Source organism: Callospermophilus lateralis, chromosome 3 (assembly GCF_048772815.1).
Source record: "Callospermophilus lateralis isolate mCalLat2 chromosome 3, mCalLat2.hap1, whole genome shotgun sequence".
NCBI lineage: Eukaryota > Metazoa > Chordata > Mammalia > Rodentia > Sciuridae > Callospermophilus > Callospermophilus lateralis.
In genome coordinates, this window is record NC_135307.1 from 95,206,774 (window position 1) to 95,229,293 (window position 22,520).

The following is a 22,520-nucleotide window of genomic DNA, read 5'->3' on the forward strand; positions in this document are numbered from 1 at the left end:
GGAATAAAATATTCACCCAAAATTACAAAGTTTGCTCAAAAAGAAATCAATAACCTGAGTACTTTATATCTATTGTAAAAATTGATGTTGTAGTAATAAACCTTCCCACAAAGAAAATTCCAGGCCCAGAAGCTTCACTGGTAAATTCTACAAAATAGTAAAGAGGAAATAACACCAATTTTACACTAACTCTTTTTGAAATGAGAAGTTTGGGGACATTACACAAATTACTAAATGAAACAGAATATTACAGGAAAAGAAAATAAAATTTTAGCAAATTGAATATAAATAATACACTATACACTATACTGTTAAAATACATCATGTTAATATATCATGACAAATGGGATTGCAAGGTTAGGCTAAACATTAAAAATCAACATAATTCATTATGTTAAAAGACTACAAAATAAAAACGTATGTTCATCATAATATGTGATAAAAAAGGATTGATAAAAATCCTAATCTATTCATGATTTTTAAAAAATATAGCAAACTAGGAATAGAACTACCACAATCTTATGAAGGGCATCTAGAGAAACCTATATAGCCTAAAACAAACTTAAAGATAAATGATGTAACATTTTCCCTGTAAGATCAAGAATTACTTAGGGATACCATTTTTAAGTCAGCATTTTTTTTGGAAGTTCTAGACACTGGCAAGAAAAATAGACATAACATAATACCATATATATGTATAAGTATTATGTGTCAATTTTTAAAAATTTAAAAAGATGCTTAGTGTTATACGGCTACTAAAGAACAGAGACAGGAAAGAAAACAGAGATAACAAACGAGGAGGTAAAATGATCTTTATACTCAGAGAGCATACTTGCCCATATCTTGCAGGAAATGCTAAGAAACATGAAATGACTATTAGAACTAATAATCAAGTTTAGTAAAATTATAGGATATAAGATTAATATAAAAATGATAATTTCTATATGCTAGCAGTGAAAACCTGAAATTAAAAATTTAAAAATATAATGTTTAATATTATTGAAAAAGGTGTGTTGTTAGAGTAAAAACTAGAAAAACTGCTGAGAGAAATTAAAGAAATTCTATATAAATGTAGATATATTCTATGTTCATGGGATAGAAAATAAATTTGTTAAGATATCAAGTCTCCCCAAATTGATCTATAGATTCAATGTGTTTGCAATCAAAATTCCATAGTATATATTTCAGAAACTGACAAAAAGATGAAAATTTTTTTATAAAAATTAAATGAATAATAATATCCAGAATGATTTTGTAAAAATAAAGTAAAGTTGGAGTACACTGCCTGACTTCAAGATAAATTATAGAGCTACAGATAAAAAAGTTCCTAAAAACCAATATAAAAATATCATAACAGGTAAACAGAAAAAAGACTGAAATATATTACTATTATAAAAATAATCTATGCATCAAATATTTAAAGACCTTCATAAAAATAACTTATTAGAAAAACTAGACTGATACATAATCTAATATGCTTGATTTTGGCTTCCATTCTGCAGTTACCAAAATTTTACTTACTAGATATAATGTGTTCTTGACTACTTGCAGTTCTTTCCTTTATTGATTTTTCAGTTGCTCTCTTGCTACCATGTATGGTTGTTGTGGAGAGGTCTTTTAGTTTCCAGTGAACCCAAAAGCCTTTTCGTGGTTTTAGTCCTGTTAATATGGAGTGTATATTTAGCCAAAGAAATTAGGATTTTGAAAAATACCTCTTAATTTGTCAAAGAATTTTGACTTACATATTTCATCCTCACAACAAAAATTTCTGCTTTTGTTACTTTTAAGCTGTGGAGAATTATGTAAGCCATTTAACTACTCTAAACATCTGTATTTAAAATTGAAAATAATAAAATCCCTTTGGGCACTTCAGGATTAATTGAATGGTAATAAAGTGTGCAGTAAATAGAAACACACTCTACAAACACTCTACAAACATGATGTAATATTATTATTATCACTATTACTATTACCATACCATGCTCGTAAATACAGCCAATATTTTCTCAGTAGTGGTTTTTCATTTAGGATTATTTACCAGATTCAATATCAATTTAGAATTTTCTAAGAGTTTTCAGCTACAGTTATCACATTTTTAGCATTATTAGCAGCATTTTGCTACTAGATAAAATATACAAAAGCCTTCAGTTTGATTCACTTGAGTGCTTTGTGATAGAATTCCTGTGTTTAAAATATTGGGTATTAATAGAAACTTTGATGTATAATAAAGTCAACAGATGCCGTTGAAAGGATGGTTTATTATATGTAACTCCCAGGAGGAGAGGGGTATACCACAGGGGAAGCACTGGGACCAGTTAGGAAACAGAGGAAGAGAAGGAAACTATGGGCCAGAATCATTTTCCTTAGGAAGGAATGGGCAAGGTCAAGTAACCAGGCTTATGATAGTTATGATAGCTAGTTTGAATTATTTCAACAGGCTCTAGGGATAGGGACTGGTGTTATCTAATTGTCTGGTACCTGGTCCTAGGATGATTAGGGCAGATAGTGCTTGGGATATGAGAGCCAATAAGAGGTGGTTGTAGGGTGGCCTTTGGATTGATTGGTTTGTATCTGAGAAATATGTTCATAGGAAATTGTTTACTATTTGTTTTAGTCAGCTTTTTGCCACTGTGACTAAAGGACCCAACCAGAAAAATTGTAGAGGAGGAAAAGTTTATATGAGGGCTCATGGTTTTAGAGGTCTCAATCCATAGAAGACTGGCTCCATTCATGGCAGAAGAGTGTGGCAGAGGAAACCAGCTCACAGGATGATCTCTCCAGTTACAAAATATATACCTCATAGCCACGCCTCAATGAACCACTTCCTCCAGCGAGAATAAAATAGACATTATTATTGCTGTATGTATATACGTGACTGCATGACCAATGTGATTCTGCAACCTGTACACTCAGAAAAATGAGAAATTATACCCCATCTGATTAAAATGTAAAATAAAATAAATAGCGAAAAAAAACCCAAAATATATATCTCATAGCCACGCCCCAATGAACCATTTCCTCCAGCCACACCCCAGCTACCTCTAGTTCCCATTCAGTTAATCCCATCAGGGATTAATTCATTAAGGCTAAAACCCAATCATTTCTCCTCAAAACTTTCTTGCATTGTCTCATGTAAGCTTTTGGGGGGGATACATCACATCTAAACTATGACACTATTTCTAGAAACTGGTTAACCCCAGAAGGGCAAAAACCAAGGGTCAGAAAATTCCATAATATGAAAAATGCCAATATACAGAAAATAAAAGACATGGTTAATATGATATAATGTTGAACAACACTTTCCTTTCTGGGCTAAAGCCTACTGGGAACTGATATAAAAAGGGAGATAACATATTGATTCAAATATTTTTGAAGGTTTTCTATGTGCTTGACATGAGATATAAAATTCTATTCTATTTAATCCCCATTTTTCTATCAAGGCAGATGTGAAATTATATAACGCATTGCCTGGTACACAATAAGTTCTTAATATCAATTGACTTCTCTCACTCTTTTCTACCTCCTCCAGCCACACGCTATGTGCCTTCAGTTACCATAGGGGATTAATTACTATCAGGAGATTAATTCACCTATTGGGGTAAGGCTCCCATACCCCAATCATTTTACCTCTAAACCTTCTTGCATTGTCTCACCCATGAGATTTTGGGGGACACATCACATCCAAACCATAACACTCCTAAAGCCTTCTGTTGATTCCAATCTGAAAAATTTTTTCATAAAGACTGTTACACAACTCCCATATTGGGAACTCAAATCATCATTATTTTGTGCTCCATTGACCTCCATTTCTTGAATCCCATTTTTTCTCCTTCTTTGTTCATTCTGTATGATTGTGAATGTCTCTCCAAAAGCTTCATAAGAAAAGATGTATGCAAGGAAACTATTTAAGGACATGTACATCTGAAAATGTCTTCAGGTCATCCTGAAGATTTAGTTAGGTGGATTCTAACTTATTAATAATTTTCACTTAGAATTATTAAGACATTGTTCCATTGTCATCTAAGTTTTCAGAGGTGCTAATGAGAGGGTTTATATCATCTGTCTCCTAATTTTTCTGTTGTTTGGAAGTTTTTGACTTTATTCTTTTTTTGTGCTCAGGGTTGTAAGAATTCACTATTACACACTGTGATATCAGCTATTTTATTCATTCTCTTAATCTTTTTCAAACTTGAAACTCATGTGTTTTCCAGTATGAAAAAATTTTGGAAATTTTTAAAAATTATTTGTTCTTTATAGATATATATAACAGTAGAGTGTATTTTGACATACATACACAGAGCATAATTTATTCTAATCTGGAGCCCATTTTTGTGGTTGAACAAGATGTGGAATTTCACTGATGGTGTATTCAAAATGAACATAGGAAAGTTATATACAATTCATTCTACTGTCTTCCCTATTTCCATACCTCTTCCCTTCCCTTCATTCCCCTTTGTCTAATCCAATGAACTTCTCTTCTTCACTCCCCGGCTCCATTATTGTGTGTTAGCATCCATACATCAGAGAGAACATTTGGCCTTTGGTTTTTGGAAATTGGCTTATTTCACTTAGCATGATAGTCTTCAGTTCTATCCATTTACCAGAAAATACCATAATTAAATACTTCTTTGATTAATTCTTTGACTGATTTTTTGGAAATAATATAGAAAACTGAGATCTAAAAATGGAAAAGCTGAAGGATCCGTTTCTCTCATCTGAGATTGATGTTTAGATCACCGATCTTCAGACCTTATTATTTTTTAAGAATATGCATTAAAGGCATATTTTTACAAATGTCTTTTTTCATCTCCCTCAGGTAAGCAAGACTTAAATCTCATATCTACTTAAAGGAACCTGTGTTTGTATCCTTAGATTTTGGGTTGGTTGCCCTGAAATCCTGATGGGTTTAAGAATAGTTTTGTATTTGCAGATTAGGGTGGTGATCTTTTTTATTTCTTTTTTTTATTGGTTGTTCAAAACATTACAAAGCTCTTGACATATTTCATACTTTAGATTCAAGTGGGTTATGAACTCCCATTTTTACCCCGTATACAGATTGCAGAATCACATCGATTACACATTTTTACATAATGCCATATTAGTAACTGTTGTATTCTGCTACCTTTCCTATCCTCTACTATCCCCCCTCCCCTCCCCTCCCATCTTCTCTCTCTACCCCATTTGCTGTAATTTAATTCTCTCCCTTGTTTTTTTTTTTTTATTTTTTCCCCTTTCCCCTCACAACCTCTTATATGTAATTTTGTATAACAATGAGGGTCTCCTTCCATTTCCATGCAATTTCCCTTATCTCTCCCTTTCCCTCCCACCTCATGTCTCTGTTTAATGTTGATCTTTTCCTCTTGCTCTTCCTCCCTGCTCTGTTCTTAGTTGCTCTCATTATATCAAAGAAGACATTTGGCATTTGTTTTTTAGGGATTGGCTAGCTTCACTTAGTATAATCGGCTCTAATGCCATCCATTTCCCTGCAAATTCCATGATTTTGTCATTTTTTAGTGATGCATAATACTCCATTGTGTATAAATACCACATTTTTTTTATCCATTCATCTATTGAGGGCATCTGGGTTGGTTCCATAGTCTAGCTATTGTGAATTGTGCTTCTGTGAACATCGATGTGGCAGTATCCCTGTAGTACGCTCTTTTAAGGTCTTCAGGGAATAGTCCGAGAAGGGCAATAGCTGGGTCAAATGGTGGTTCCATTCTCAGCTTTCCCAGGACTCTCCATACTGCTTTCCAAATTGGCCTCACCAATTTGCAGTCCCACCAGCAATGTACAAGTGTACCCTTTTCCCCACATCCTCGCCAGCACTTGTTGTTGTTTGACTTCATAATGGCTGCCAATCTTACTGGAGTGAGATGGTATCTTAGGGTGGTTTTGATTTGCATTTCTCTGACTGCTAGAGATGGTGAGCATTGTTTCATGTACTTGTTGATTGATTGTATGTCCTCCTCTGAGAAGTGTCTGTTCAGGTCCTTGGCCCATTTGTTGATTGGGTTATTTGTTATCTTATTGTTTAATTTTTTGAGTTCTTTGTATACTCTGGATATTAGGGCTCTATCTGAAATGTGAGGAGTAAAAATTTGTTCCCAGGATGTAGGCTCCCTATTTACCTCTCTTATTGTTTCTCTTGCTGAGAAAAAACTTTTTAGTTTGAGTAAGTCCCATTTGTTGATTCTAGTTATTAACTCTTGTGCTATTGGCATTCTATTAAGGAATTTGGAGCCCGACCCCACAATATGTAGATCAGAGTCAACTTTTTCTTGTATCAGGTGCAGAGTCTCTGATTTGATATCAAGCTCTTTGATCCATTTTGAGTTAACTTTTGTGCATGGTGAGAGAAAGGGATTCAGTTTCATTTTGTTGCATATGGATTTCCAGTTTTCCCAGCACCATTTGTTGAAGATGCTATCCTTCCTCCATTGCATGCTTTTAGCCCCTTTATCAAATATAAGAAAGTTGTAGTTTTGTGGATTGGTCTCTGTGTCCTCTATTCTGTACCATTGGTTCACCCACCTGTTTTGGTACCAGTACCATGCTGTTTTTGTTACTATTGCTCTGTAATATAGTTTGAAATCTGGTATTGCTTTACCGTCTGATTCACACTTCCTGCTTAGAATTGCTTTTGCTATTCTGGGTCTTTTGTTTTTCCATATGAATTTCATGATTGCTTTATCTATTTCTACAAGAAATGCCGTTGGGATTTTGATTGGCATTGCATTAAACCTATAGAGAACTTTGGGTGATTTTTTTGTTTTGTTTTGGTTCTTGTTTTGGTGGAAGGGAAGAGTGTAGTCAGAAGGGCTCTTACATGTAGAAGAGGGAAGCAGAGCAGTCAGTGTCAGAGTGATGTGAAATAAAAAAAGATTTAATCAGACTGCTAGCTTTGAGATGGATGAGAGCTATGAGGCAAAGAATGCAGACAGCTTTAAGAAGCCTCAAAGAAGCAGACCCTTCCCTAAAACTTCTAAAAGAAACACAATCTTATCAACATTTTGATTTTAGTTTGCTGAGACTCATTTTGGACTTCTTACTCCACAAGGGTAAGTAAGAAATCCCTAAACAGTAATTTGCTATAGCAGCAATAGAAAACTGATACAATCTTTAATAGAACAGACAATATGATTGATGTATGTACATTCCATGTATGTATTATGTGTCAAAATATATTCTGCTGTCATGTATGACTAAAAAAAATAAAAATAAAAATTTAAAAAAATCCTTCAAAAAAAAAAAAAGAAAACTAATACAATCTTTGATGCTCTTCTTTTCCTTATTATGTACAAATAACTTTGGTAATGAAAAGTTTGCTTGTGAAAAAATTATCCAAAAAATAGAGTCAATTGATAATGCAAGTAATGTAACTCAGTATAATGTAAAAAGGCTTAGAAAGTGATTACTTCATTCTGAAAAAGGAAGTGTGATATATTAAAGAGGAGAACATTGAATTTAGTATTTTAGAGCAATAATGTAAACATTTCCTCAATAAAAAAATAAGAAAAACATGTTTATAGATTTTTTTTTCCAACAAGTGTTCCAACCAATCCAAAATAATTAGTCACAAATGAGGGATAAAAACAGTAAAAGTTAAAAAGATTATGTATGAAAACAGACTCAAAAAACATGTAATGCTTGATGGATTTGCACTGTGAGAGAAAGCAATGTAAGAAAAAATATACATAAATATATTCATGAGTAAATAAATCATAGAGGCTATAATGTAGTTGCTATTTATCTTTTTATTGATCCATATGAATATTAAAATCAAATTAACAATGTACAGCTCAATGAAATTTTACAAATTTAATGCATGGAGCCTATGTAACCAAGCTCCTAAAATTCCTCCTTTCTAGTTGTTATCAATTCTCAAGGATATCCGTTATTCTTACACAATAGATGAGTTCTATCAAGTTTTAAACTTTATGTAAATAAAGTCATACAGGATTTACTATATTGTGTCTGACTTGCACAGACTGTGTTTGTGTAATTTACTCAGTGTTGCATATAGTTATAGTTTGTTAATTCTTATTGTTTATAATATTTCACTATATAAATATTTCACAATTCATTTAAACTTCATATTATTGATGAGAATTTGGATAGTTTCTATCATTATTATTATAGATAGGTATGCTATGATCATTTTTTACTTTTCTTTGGTGAATAGACATACGCACATTTCTGTGGGGCATGTACCTGGAAGTCATAAATGTGCTGGGTCAAACATATGCATAAATTTAGCTTTAGTAGATACTGGCAGTTGATCAAAATCATTGTATTGACTTATGCTCCCACAGGTATCATTGCCTCTTAAGAAAATGTTGTTTTGAAATTTTTTAAAATTTTACGAGTTATTTGAGATAATTATAGATTAACACATAGCTGAAAGAAATACTACAGAGAGAGCTCTGTATTCTTTGTAGCTTCCTAGAATGGTAACACTTTGCATAACTATAGTGTAATATCACAACCAGGAAATAGATATTGATAAACTAAAAATACAAAACAACTGAGCATGGTGGCATACACCTGTAATCCCAGAGACTTGGGATCCTGAGGCAGGAGAGCAGAGAATTCAAAGCCAACGTCTACAACTTAGTGAGGCCCTAAGAAACTTAGTGGGACCTTGTTTCAAGATAAATAAATAAATAAAAACAAATAAATAAATATAACAAGGATCCCTTCAATTACCATCCTTAACCTCTTCCCTTCCTTTTCCTGTTATCCCCTACTTGGAAAACTTGATAGCTACTAATCTGTTCTTAATTTCTAATCTGTTCGTAGTTTCTGTCACTTCAAAATTGTTATATCAATAAAATCAAATGATATGTAACCTTTTAAGATTGACTTTATTCACTCAGCATAATTCTCTGTAGATTCACTCAAGTTCTTGCATTTGTCAAAAGTCCATTTTTTAAAAAAATTTCTTAGTAGTATATATTCCATGGTATTGATGTACCCGTTTTTTTTTTAATCACCTACCCTTATGTCTATTTTAGTGTCCTTCGGTAGTGTTTTAATGTTTTGTTCATATAGATTTTGCATAAATAGTGTTAAGTTTATTGCCAAGAATTTAATCTTCTCAAGTGTTTTACTTATAAGTGGAGTTTCCTTTACAATTATGCTAACTGGTTATTCTTTGTGTATATAAAGACTACTGATCTTTTCATGTAAACTTTAAATACTGCTATTTTACTGAATCCTTTTGTTTCAGTTTGCTTTATCATTTATGCTTGCGAGCCTGAGGCAGGAGGGCAAAGAATTCAAAGCCAGCGTCTGCAACTTAGTGAGGCCTTAAGAAACTTGACAAAACAAACAAACAAACAAGCAAAACAGAATAGGTCTATCACAAGGATTCCTTGAATTGCCATTCTTAATCTCTTCCCTTCCTTTTTTCTGTTATCCCCCACCTGGAACACTTGATATCTACTAATCTGTTCTTAGTTTCTGTCATTTCAAAATTGTTACACCAATATATAGATAGGATTTTCTATCTATATATCATTATATCCACAAATATATTTTAATACTTCTTGTGCAATTCGTCTTTTAATTGGTTTCTATTATATAATTAGGGAAGAAGGTACAGAAAAGATTAAGATGAAACAAAAGCAAGTAGCCAGGAATTTCATAAGGAAAGACTCTGAGACCCTCTGGTAAATACAGTTGGAAATGTTTACTTTAGGTCATTCCTATAAGTTTTCAAATTATACTTCTCATTCCTCAGCAGACTGCCAAGAGCAAAGCAAGAACACTAATGTACAAAACTAATGTTTCATAAATAACAGAAAAAGCTGTTTCAACTAAAGTAAACAAAACTTTTCTTGCTTCAGGAAGTTTTATAAGACTACAACTGGAAAAGGTAATACAAAGAAACCAAAATTATCATGGCAAGAGGGAAAAAAGATTATAAGAAAAATATCAACTTTGGCATCCCAAAGGGTAAAGTTAAATCAATTTGTCTCTGCAGCAGTAGAGCTATAATTAAAGGGTAGAAAAAAAATCTAACCAGTATTAATTATAAGTGGCTAAAATACTTAAAACTTTTTATTGTTAAAAAAGTGTATCTAAATTGCATCAAATGAAGATTTATGTTAGACAAAAAAGACAAAATTTCTCTTTTGTCTCACATGACTTGCTTATCTATTGAAATACTAGGGATTGAACCAGGGTCTCATGAATTCCTGGTAAAGGCTCAAGCACTGAACTAGTCTCAAACTCCTTTTTAAACTTTTATTTTGAGACAGGGTCTTGCTAAATTGCCAGTCTACTCTAGAATTTGTGATTCTTTTGCTTCAACTTCTCCAGTAGCTGGGATTGTAGATGTGTGCCACCATGCCTGACTCTCATATGATTTTTTTTAATTTTTTAAATTTTTTTATTGGTTGTTCAAAACATTACAAAGCTCATGATAAATCATCTTAAAAGGGATTTTTCATTTAGCAAAGATAAAACACATATTGAAACACTGGAAACATATATACATGGAAATATAAAGAAAATTGTATAGAAGCACACACCTATACAGCAGTCTATATAGAACTATACTATACATTAAAAAATTCTATTTTCTATTGAGAGCATATCTTTGTTTTCAAGTCGCTAGCTATCTTTTATAATATTCTATTATGTATTATTCTGTAAGAAGAATAACTCAATAAATCCCCAAATACAAATAAGATCCAAACCATGGTGTTTAAGATAATACAAAAAGTAGACATTAATAACTGAAGTATAAATACAAAAGACTTTGCTATTAAAAACACTATTTTATACAACTCAGGTGAAAACAAATCAAAATTGCAGGTACATGCAGGAAAATTTCTATGTCTTTATGTATATGGTGATTTCATTTATATATATATTTGCACTTATATATGTACATATTATGAAATCATGTTAAATACTTGAGACTTATGTTCTGCATTTGATGTATATTAGACTTCAATAGAATAATTTTAAATAAGTAACAATGGAAAGTGAAAAACAATTTTTAAAGAGTAAGCAAATAAATATTACCCATATATTCTTTGTTATTTGAATATTCTCTGTAACAACTTACAAATCCATATTCTCTTTCTTCAAAAGCCATAAAAATGACTGATTCATTGTGAAAATCTTTAAATTGCTTGGGACTCTGGGTGAGAGTATATAGTTAATGCTGCAGTTGTACGTCAGCTGTTCTCTATACAGGATCATGTCTCATACTTATGTTGTATGAAAGTGTGCATTATCACTATCATATTTCCTTCTTTTAGCCTGTAAATTTAGTCCTCCAAGTGTCCCAGTGTTTCTGCCAAGCATCTGAAGAGATAAGCAACCCTGTCCTAATTTAGATAATATCTTCAGTATTTTTTACCATATTACTTTATTACTCATTTTTTATTTCATCACTTCTCTATTGCCAATTCCATATTATATTGTTGAATGTTGCACACAAATGTATTTAGTTTATTATTGGTTAAACAGGTACTTAGTTTATTAAGTGACTGATATTATGAAGAATTTCTTGGTGGGTTATTATATAGATATATGTGTTTTAATGATATTTGGGGAAGTTGGTCAGCATTTTTGTGTGGTTTGGAAGCACATTGCTATTCTTCTTAGTTAAACTGGAATGTCAGCTCCCAATTTTTGAAAAAAATTTTTGGTCCATTTTCAGAAATAAATTCGCTTCAGATTATGAAGGATACCTGTAGTTAGAACTTTATAGTGAAATCTCAGGAAATATTCATAGGTAAATTCATAGCGTTATCAGCTTCTATTAGTAAACAGGGAAATATGAAAATAATGTACAAAGTTTTCAGTTCTAAAAGTTAAAAAAGAACAGCAAATGAACATGAAAGAAGACTGAGACAGAAATTAATGACAGGCATGGTGAGGCATGTCTGTAATCCCAGGGACTTAGGAGGTTGAGGCAGGAGGATTGCAAGTTCAAGGCCAGCCTTAGCAACTTAGTAAGATCCTAAGCAACTAAGCAAGACTCTGTCTCAAAATAAAAAAATAAAAAGTGCTGGGATGTAATTCAGTGATAAAGTGCCCCTGGGTTCAATCCTCAGTACCAAAACATTGAAAAAATATATTATCTTTTAATATATTAGTTAAGTTAATGGACATTAAAGATGAAGAAAGAATTACTCAAGGAGCCAGATAGTTCATTTTTTCAAGATATACTCTTTTATTTCAGTGATTTTTTTTATAAATATGCATAATTACTTTTTAATCTATCTATTCATATTTATAACAAGCTGAAATAAGATCATACTGATGTTTTCAACTCTAATTCAGTACTTACATATTTAATTCTGGCCTTTGTTTCCTGCTTAGCTGTAACTTTGCTTTATAATTGTAAGAACCTGCTCCACCATCATTTACTTGTTTGTTGAGCCCTAGTTTATGTATGAAGCAGTTTAAGATTGTTAATTCATATTTCCTTATTTACCAGCTAAAGTACAGTTTTCATATATAATTTATTTTGTCTTCAGTTTTTCTAATCAAAACACCATTTTGCAGTTACATAGTAAGCTCCCTTTACACCCTAATTCTTTTTGTAAAGTTATATTATAAATTTGTTATACATTTAAATTCATTTCTTTTTAAAGTTGAGATGGACACAATACCTTTATTTTATTTATTTTTTAATGTGGTGCTGAGGATTGAACCCCGTGCCTCACACATGCTCTACCACTGAGCCACAGCCCCAGCATTAAATTATTTTCTTACATTCTGCATTCCATCTAGTATTACCCTGTCTTCTTCATTGATTCCTTAAAATTTTCATGTATTTTAACGTTCATTCTCTGTGATTTAAAATTACATGGGTTTGAACCAGTGTACCATGCTTTTACTTTTAAACTACACATATCATTATATTTAAAGTGAGTTTCTTATATACAGCATATACATGAATTGTTCTTATATTTCCAAACTCTATTCCCCATCACACTTATGATTGTTTCTTTATTTTTAGAAAACAATGTTAGAAGTTTGGGTTATAATTTTTGTCTACTCTGTTCCCTTTTTTGTTGTTTAATTTAAAATTTCACCAGTTTTCAGCAATATTTTTTCTTTTGAATTAAAAAATCTGTACTAGTTTTTTAGGATTGGCATAAAATACCACGGGCTGGGTGACTTGAACAACAGAAATTTATTTCCTCACACTTATAGAAGTTGGCATCCAAGATCAAAGTGTTAGCAGGTTTGGTTTCTCTCAAGGCCTCTCCTTAGCTTGCAGATGGTTACCTTCTTAACGTGTCCTCATGTGACCCTTTCTATATATACATACATTCTGCCTTTCCTTCTTTATTGAGGTAAAATTAACAAATAAAAGTTATCCATATTCAAGGTGTACAATGTGTTTGTATATATGTATACAGTGTGAAATATTTGTTACAATCAAATTAATTAACATTTATCATCTCCTAATTACCTTTCTATTTTGGTGTGAGAATACTTAAGATATACTTCTCTTAGAAACTTTCAAGGATGTGACATGGTATCATCAACCATAGTCGTCATGTACATTAGGTCTCCAGAACTTTTTTATCTTATAAATGCAAATTAACTCTTTAACTAAGCATTCCCCATTCTCCTTATTCCTTGGTCTTTGGTAAGCACTCTTCTATTCTCTATTTCATTGAGTTTGACTCCAACTTTAGTGATCTCATGTAGTATTTGTATTTTTGTATCAGGCTAAATTTACTTGGCATAATAATGTTTTTAGGTCCATCTATGTTGTTGTTGAAGATGGCAGAACTTCCTTTGTTTTGAAGGTTGAATAAAATAGTTCTGTGTGTGTGTGTGTGTGTGTGTGTCTCAATATAGAAAAACATCAAAGCAAGTTAGCTGCAGGCTGAATCTCTTAAGAAGAATATTGAAGGAAAAAATCTTCATCAAACTGAATTTAATGGCACATTAAAAGAATCATTCACTATGATCAAGTAGCAAATTTGGTGTGTGTGTGTGTGTGTGTGTGTGTGTGTGTGTGTATGTGTGTGTGTGACAATTTCTTTATCCATTATCCAATGACAGAAACTGTCATTTCTACATTTGACTATTTGGGGAGGAAAAAGTGGTAATGGGGATTGAATTCAGGGGCGCTCGACCACTGAGCCACATCTCCTGTCCTATTTTGTATTTTTTATTTAGAGACAGGGTCTCACTAGGTTGCTTAGTGCCTTGCTTTTGCTGAAGCTGGCTTTGAACTTGAGATCTTCCTACCTCAGCCTCCCAAGCTGCTGGAATTATAGGCATGAGTCACCCTGCCCAGTTTGATTATTTTTTTTATCTTTTTAGATATTCATGACAGTAGAGTATATTTTGACATTATACATACACAGAATATAACTTATTCTAATTAAGATTCCTATTCTTGTGGTTGTATATGATGTGGAATTTCACTGGTAATGTATTCGTATATGAACATAGGAAAGTTATGTCCAATTCATTGTACTGTCTTTCCTATTTCTCTTCCTCTTCCATCCCTTCACTCTTCTTTGTATTATCAAATGAACTTTTCTTCTTCACCCCCTGCCCCATTTTCCCTTCTATCACCCTTATTGTGTGTCAGCATCCACATGTCACAGAGAAAACATTTGGCCTTTGGTTTTGGGGATTGGCTTATTTCACTTAGCATTTTCTACAGTTCTATCCATTTACCAGCAAATGCCATAATTTCAATCTTACTTACGGCTGAATAATTTCCATTGTGTATATATACCACATTTTCTTTATCCATTCATCTGTTGAAGGGCACCTAGGGTGGTTCCATAGCTTAGCTATTGTGAATTGAGCTGCTATAAACATTGATGTGGCTGCATCACTATAGTATGATTTTAAGCCTTTGGGCATATATTGAGGAATGGGATAAATGGGTCAAATGGCGTTCCATTCCAAGTTTTCTGGAATCTCCATACTACTTTTCGTAGTGGTCGAACCAATTTGCAGTCCCACCAGCAATGTATGGATGTACCTATATCCCTACATCATCACCAATATTTATTGTTGCTTGTTCTGACTGGAGTGAGATGGAGTCTCAGTGTAGTTTTAATTTGCATTTCTGTAATTGCTAGAGATGTTCAACATTATTTTCATATATTTATTGAGCATTCATATTTCTTCTTCTGTGAAGTGCCTGTTCAGTTTATTTGCCCATTTATTCATTGGATTTTTGGTTTTTGGTGTTAAGTTTTTTTTCTTTGTATATCCTGGAGATTAATGCTCCATCTGAGTTGCAGGTGGCAAAGATTTTTCTCCCATTCTGTAGGCACTCTGTCCAAGTTCTTGATTATTTCCTTTGCTCTGAAGAAGCTTTTTAGCTTGATATCATCCCATAAATTCTTGATTTTACTTCTTGCACTTTAGGAATATATAATGCTGTGGTGAGCACAGGAGTGCAGATCTCTTTGAGGCAGTGCTTTTATTGCCTTTGGATATATACTCAGAAATAGGACTGCTGGATCATATTCTATTGTCAGTTTTTTGAGTAACCTCCATAGTGTCTGGCATAACAAAATGCACAATGGTTACCTTTTCTCTATATCCCCAACGACTATTATTATATTTTGACTTTTTGCTAATAGTCTTTTTGCCTTTGAGGTGCTTTTTCAATGAGCATTTGATTTGCATTTCTCTTGATAATTATTGATATTGAGTACTTTTTCATATACATGATGACCATTTCTCTTTGGAAAAATTTCTAAGTCCTTTGGCAATGCTTTGATTGCTTTATTTTTGTTATTACATTGTTTCCTTCCTTCCATGTTTTCCTTTATTTTCTATTATAAACATTATCTCATATTAATTATTCAAATTAATAAGATTCATTGTGATATTTGCATGCATGCATATATCATGTTTTAATTGTATCCTCCCTGTCTCTGTATCCTCTCCACCCACAGTCCCCTTCTCTTCTCCTTTCTGATATTGTTTTTGCCTTGTTTTGTACTAATTTCCACATATGAAAGAACACAGAAAATATTTGTCTCTTTGTGTCAGGCTTATTTTACTTAACATGCTGATCTTGTAGCATCATCCATTTCCTGGCAAATGAGATTATTTAATTCTATATTTAATGTATAATATTCTATTATAGATACTTGTCAGTGGATGACCAAATAAAGAAAATGTGGTACCACATTTGGTCATCCACTGACAAGTATCTAGACTGATTCCCTATTTGGCTATTGTAAGTAGGGCTGCAATAAAGACAAGGTATGCAGGTATCTCTTTTCTTTCAGGTATACACCCAAGAATGGCATATAGTTGGATCTCATGTTAGTTTTTGAAAATTTTGAAAAAACTCTACTGTTTTTCCATAGTGGATGTACTAATTTCTATTCTAATAATGTATAAGGAAGGTTACTTTTTCTCTTCACCAGCATTTGTTATCCTTTGGTTATCTGATAACAGGCATTCTAACTAGAATAAGATGAAATTTCAAGATAGCTTTGATTTACATATAGGTACACAGCATAATTTTTGAATTCTTTATATATTCTGGATAACAATTTTTTTTGCAGATGAATAACTAGCAAAGCTTTTCTCCCACTCTGTAGGTTGTATGTTGATTGATTACTTTGTCATGCAGAAGCTTTTTAACTATAATTCCATTTTTAATTCTTGCTTTTATTTTCTGAGATATTGGAGGTTCTATTCAGGAAATTGTTGTGTGTACCTATGTCTTGAAGTAGTTTCAATGTTTCAGGTCTTTGATCCAGAAATTGATGTGTGTACCTATATATTGAAGTAGTTTTAGGTCTTTGATGTGTGTACCTATATCTTGAAGTAGTTTCAGGTCTTTGATCCATTTGTAGTCAATATTTGTATAGGTGAAGAAATGGAGATCGGTTTTGATCTTCTACAGGTGAATATTCAGTTTTCCCAGGACCCTTTGTTCAGCAGGCTATCTTTTCTCCAACATATGCTTTTAGCACCTTTGTTTAGAATCAGATGCATGTATATGTGTGGGTTTATTTCTGGGTCCTCTATTATATTTCACGGGTCTACATGTCTGTTATTTTCTAAAACCATGCTGTTTTTGTCACTATGGCTCTGTGGTATATTTTGAATAAGGCATTGTGGTGCTTTCAGAATTGTTCTTTTGTTCAGAATTATTTGGGCTATTTGTGGTTTTTTTGTGGTTCCAAATAAATTTTAGGGTTTATTTTTTCCCTGTTCTGTGAAAAATAACATTGGTATTTTGATGTTGATTGCATTATACCTACGGATATATTTGGGAAGTATGGTCATTTTAACAATGCTAATTCTTCCAGTTCTGGGAGTCCAATTTTTTTTTCTAACTTTTGCATCATCTTTGATTTCTCTCCTGTTTTATCATTTTTATTATAGTGGTCTTTTACCTCCTTGGTTAGGATTATTTCTAGCTTTGTTTTTCCTTTTTAAGGTATAGTGAGTTGAATTGTTTTCCTAATTTCTTTCTCAGCTATTTCATTATTGGTGTATAGAAAAAGCTAATAGTTTTTGCTTTTTATTTTGTATACTGTTACTTTGCTAAATTTATCAGTTCTAATAGCTTTTTGGTGGAGTATTTAGAGTCTTCTAAGTATCAAATCATATCATCTGAAAGCTGGGACAATTTGACTGCTTCCTTTCTTAATTTTCTTTTGCTTGATTTCTCTATAATTAATACAATTATCCTGTGAAAAAGTCAAAGATGAAGAAAATTTTGAAAGCAAAAAAAAAGGTTTCCCCATATATAAGAAAATGTTCATAAGGCCATCAGCAAGTTTTCATTAGAAACTTTGTAGGACAGGGCTAGTGAGAGTGTTTGATATATTCAAAGTGGTGAAAGAAAAATTCTGTTATTAATACTTCATTTGAAAAGGTGTTTTTTTAAAGACCTCCTTCTATAGTTTGGATCGTAAATGTCCTTTATTTTATTTTTTTTTTAAGAGAGAGTGAGAGAGGGAGAGAGAATTTCAACATTCATTTTTTTTTTAGTCTTCGGCGGACACAACATCTTTGTTTGTATGTGGTGCTGAGGATCGAACCCGGGCAGCACGCATGCCAGGCTAGCGCGCTACTGCTTGAGCCACATCCCCAGCCCCCGTAAATGTCCTTTAAAGGCTCATATGTTATAGGCTTAATCTCCAGCCCATGGCACCACTGGAATATGGGGAAACATTTAAGAGACAGGGCTAGTGGGAGGTCTTAGGCGTCCTAAGGGGACTGTGGGCTCCTGATGTCTTCTGTTATGTTTCTTTGGCATACCAGTCATGAGGTGAATATCTTTACTCCATCATGTGCCCCCTGCCATCATATGTTGCATAGGCCCAAAACAAAGGGGCAAGTCAACCATAGACTGAAATATATAAACGTGTGAGCCCAAATAAAACTTTTCCTTTTTAAAGTTCATTTCTCCTGCATTTTTAAAGTAATAGCGATTAACCTGTTTTTTCCCAGCATCTCAGATGTTAAGCATCAATTAAAACTTATAGTATATAAAATATAATATTATACTTATTATAATGCACTAATTAGTATAATATAACAATAAATATAATCTCTAAATTATTATTTCCAATTATTCTAATGTACCTGTGTCAATTTCATTGAAATATTTGCAAATTGAAAACAGGAGACTTAATAGGTTGACATATTCCATAATTATGGATTCAAACAATTTATATTGTTAAAATTTTCAAACTGCATAGATTCAATGCAACTCCTATCAAAATAACAATGCTGGAAGGAGAGCAGAAGGTGTCTAAAGGGAAGCTTAATTTTATCAGTGCACATTGTATGAATGTACTGAAATATCACATGATCCCCATTAATATGCCCAATTAACACACATTAGTAAAAAGAAAAGAACTTTTTATGTTGTTGTATCACATAGGCTTTGGCATGCTGTGTTTTCACTTTTATTTGTTTTAAATTTTCTTTTTTAAATTTCCTTTTGATCTTTTCCTCCGTTCAACCACAAAACTAGGGTCTATGTTTCTGCAGTGTACCTCAACAGCTTGGGCCTAAACTAGCTGTGACTCAACATTGAGGGCCTTAAAAGCTCAGACTCTGGAATGGCTATCTATTCAACAATTAATTTTGTTCAAGTATTATATTTCTGATATTGCTTAGTTATCTATCTATATTCTCTTTTAGATCAATTAGCTTCCTTAAGATAATTATGTGAATTCTTTGTCAGGCAAATTGTATATCTCCGTTTCTTTTGAGTAGGTTATTGGATAATATTTTCTTCCATTGATGGTGTAATGTGCTCTTGTATTATATATTTTTTTAATTTCTTGTTTCCTTGCACTGATGTCTGTGCATTTGATGGAACATTCATCTCTTTCAGACTTTACAAGCTGGTTTCAGTGATGAAAGAACTTAAACTATGAGTGAGTAGAAAGTGCCAGATAGGTGAAGTATTGTGGCTGTGGTTCAGGTGAAGGTTCAACAGCTTACTTTCTCTGCAGCAATGTTAACTGAGGTCAGCATTGGTGAAGATTGCAGGGGTTTTCAGTGGCCAAGCCTATTGGTCTTCACAGCAGTTCTGAGGGCTGTTAAGGTTTTCAGTGGTAAAGGCTGCTGGGGCATTCTTAAATATTTTTCTCCCATGGCAGAAGTTACGCTTTAGGAAATCTCACTTGGGGTCAGGTCTACCTTGTGGGAATCCTTACTGTGGCAATGGCATCAGTGTTTAATATGCAGTGCCAATGAGGCAGTCATGGAGCCAGGACCTGAAGTAAGGGCACAGATGGAGGAACTATGGCACCAGAGTATAGGGTAAATAGTGGTACTGATGACCCTTCTATAGCATTAGTGATGGTGCAGGCACTTTTGGAGTGCTGAGGATATAAATTCTGGAGTGTGCATGTGTGTAGAACTATAGTATGTCTGAGGTCTAGGGTTGAAATGCTCCCATTGTGGACTAGCTCTGGTATCCAATGTGTATGGCTATCTGCCTTAAGATCTGGGGTGAAGGGCATGGGAACAGGCAGATTACTGTTGCTTTGGAGTCTGCTTTGAAGATACTCCTGCTATAGCAGTGACTCTGATGTCCATAAGATAGACATTTATGAAATTGCTGTAAAGTGAGAGTTTTGAGTTTAAGCATGTGTAGAGTAACTATGGCTCTGGGGTCCAGGATGCATGGTAGTTCAATAAGGTGGTAGTTTTGATATGCAGGGTATGGGCATGCACACTGCTGCCATAGAGTCTGGGCCTGGAGTGCAAGTATGCACAGAGAGGCAGCAGTTCCAACATCTGGGGAATACATAGATTTGAGGGTGTGGTGGTCTTGGGCAGCATTATAATGGGTCTTTGTTGAAGTAAGAGCACAGCAACACCTCCCGCTCCAGGAGGTTCACAACAGCAATGGATATTGGTTATTTCAATGGTAAATGTTACCAGTGTTCTTTATGACAGGCTACTAAGATCTGTATTGATAAACACCAAGTGGATAGCCAATGTGAAATCTTCAGGGAGTCTGTGCCTGCTGTGGGGGATTTTGAGGTCCATGGCAACAAGGACCTTGACTGCCATAATACTTTGCAGAGCAGACCTCTGGGAATACACTGGTACCTACCACATGCTGAATTCTGATAACCTATACCCTTCTTTGTTCTTAGCCATTTCTAGACATTTCACATATGCTGATCTCCTCAGTGGTATTTCCTGGTGCTTATTCTATTTCTTCCTCCTCTGTGTCCCTGTAGGCTTTTAAAATTGGTTCCTTTTAGTTATACATAACATTAGAATTCATTTTGACACAATTATACAAGCATAGAATATAATTTGCTCCAATTTGGTCCCCAGTATTTCCCCTTTCTCTCCCTACTCTCTTTCCTTGTTCCCTTTCTTCTACTCTTTGTGCTAATCAATTTTTAAAATTTTTACTTTTTAGTTAATGTCTTGTGAATATACATTATGTTGAGATACACTATGATATATTCGCATATGAACATAGGAAATTAGGTCAGATTCATTCTGCTGTTCTTTCCTTATCTTGTCCCTTCTCCTGCCCTATTAGTTCCCTTCAACTAGTCCATTCATCTTTTTTTCCCTAGTTTTATGGAATTTATCCCCTTTTCCCTTTTGCCACCCCTCATTTTGGACTAGCTTCCACATATCAGTGAAAACACTTGACCATTTACCTTTGGCTTTGAGTTTGGCTTATTTCACTCAGCATAGTGGTCTCAAATTCCATGCATTTACCAGCAAATGCCATAATTTCATTGTTTTTATGGCTGAATAATTCTCCATTGTGTACATATACCACATTTTCTATATCCATTCTTCTCTTGAAGGGCACCTAGGTTGATTCAGTAGTTTGGCTATTGTAAATTATGGTGCTATAGACATTGATGTGGCTGTATCCATATAGTATGCTGATTTTAAATCCTTTGGGGTACATACCTAGGAGTGGGATAGCTGAGACATATGGTGGCTCCATTCCTATTTTTTTGTGGAATCTCCATACTACTTTCAGAATATAATGCATGAATGAAACTTTTCCCCCACATCCTTGCCAACACTCACTATGATTTGTATTCTTGAAAACTGCCATTCTGACTGGAGTGAGATAAAATTTCAATGTAGCTTTGATTTGCATTTCTGTAACTGCTAGAGATGTTGAACATTTTCCCATATATCTGTCAGCAATTTGCGTTTCTTCTTTTGAGAAGTTTCTGTTTAGTTCTTTTGTCCATTTATTAATTGGGTTATATATACATATGCATATATTTACTTTTTCTCAATTTTTTGAGTTCTTTATATATTCTGGATATTAATGCCCTATATGAGGAGCAGGTGGTGAATATCTTCCATTCTCTAAGCTATCTCTTCACTCTCATTTCGTTTATTGTGCAGCTTTTTAATTTGATGCCATCCCACTTATTGATTTTTTGTTTTATTTCTTGCAATTTAGAAATATTGTTAAGGAGTCAGTTCCTGTGCCAACATGTTGTAATATTGGGCCTACATTTTCTTTTAGAAGTTGCACAGCTTTTGAAGTCTTTGATTCACTCTGAGTTTACTTTTATTCAGGGTGAGAGATAGAAGTCAAGTTTTCATTCTTCTACATATGGATTTCCAGTTTTCCCAGCACCATTTGTTGAAAAGACTTCCTTTGCTCCAGCAAATGTTTTTGGAACCTCTGTTTACTATCAGATAATTGTATTTATTTAGGTTTATTTCTGTGTCTTCTATTCTATTCCATTGCTTTGTATCTGTTTTGGTGCCAGTACCAAGTCGTTTTTGTTACTATAGCTCTGTAGTATATTTTGAGGTCTGGAATTGTGTTGCCTTCAGCATTACTCATTTTGCTCAGGATTGCTTTGGCTATTCTGGGTCTCTTATTTTTCCAAATGAATTTTAGAATTGCTTTTCCTAGTTCTGTGAGGAATGTTCTTGGTATTTTTATGGGAATTGCATTGAGCCTGTGTAATGTTTTTGATAGTATGACCACTTTAATAATATTGATTCTGCCTATTCAAGAACATAAGAGGTCTTTCCATATACCAAAATATTTTTCAATT

The 22,520-nt window shown here is 33.4% G+C and overlaps 1 protein-coding gene across 1 annotated transcript in view; it reads right to left on the reverse strand.

Annotated features, from left to right (window-relative positions):
* Window positions 1–947: 947 nt before the first annotated feature.
* Fam227b (family with sequence similarity 227 member B) overlaps window positions 948–22,520 on the reverse strand; it is a 58,642-nt gene continuing 37,069 nt past the window's right edge. The window contains exons 10-11 of the mRNA XM_076849399.2: window positions 1,522–1,659; window positions 948–961 (exon numbers count right to left, since the gene is read on the reverse strand). Coding sequence (XP_076705514.2) covers window positions 948–961; window positions 1,522–1,659 — 152 coding nt within the window. The remainder of the gene's footprint in view (window positions 962–1,521; window positions 1,660–22,520) is intronic.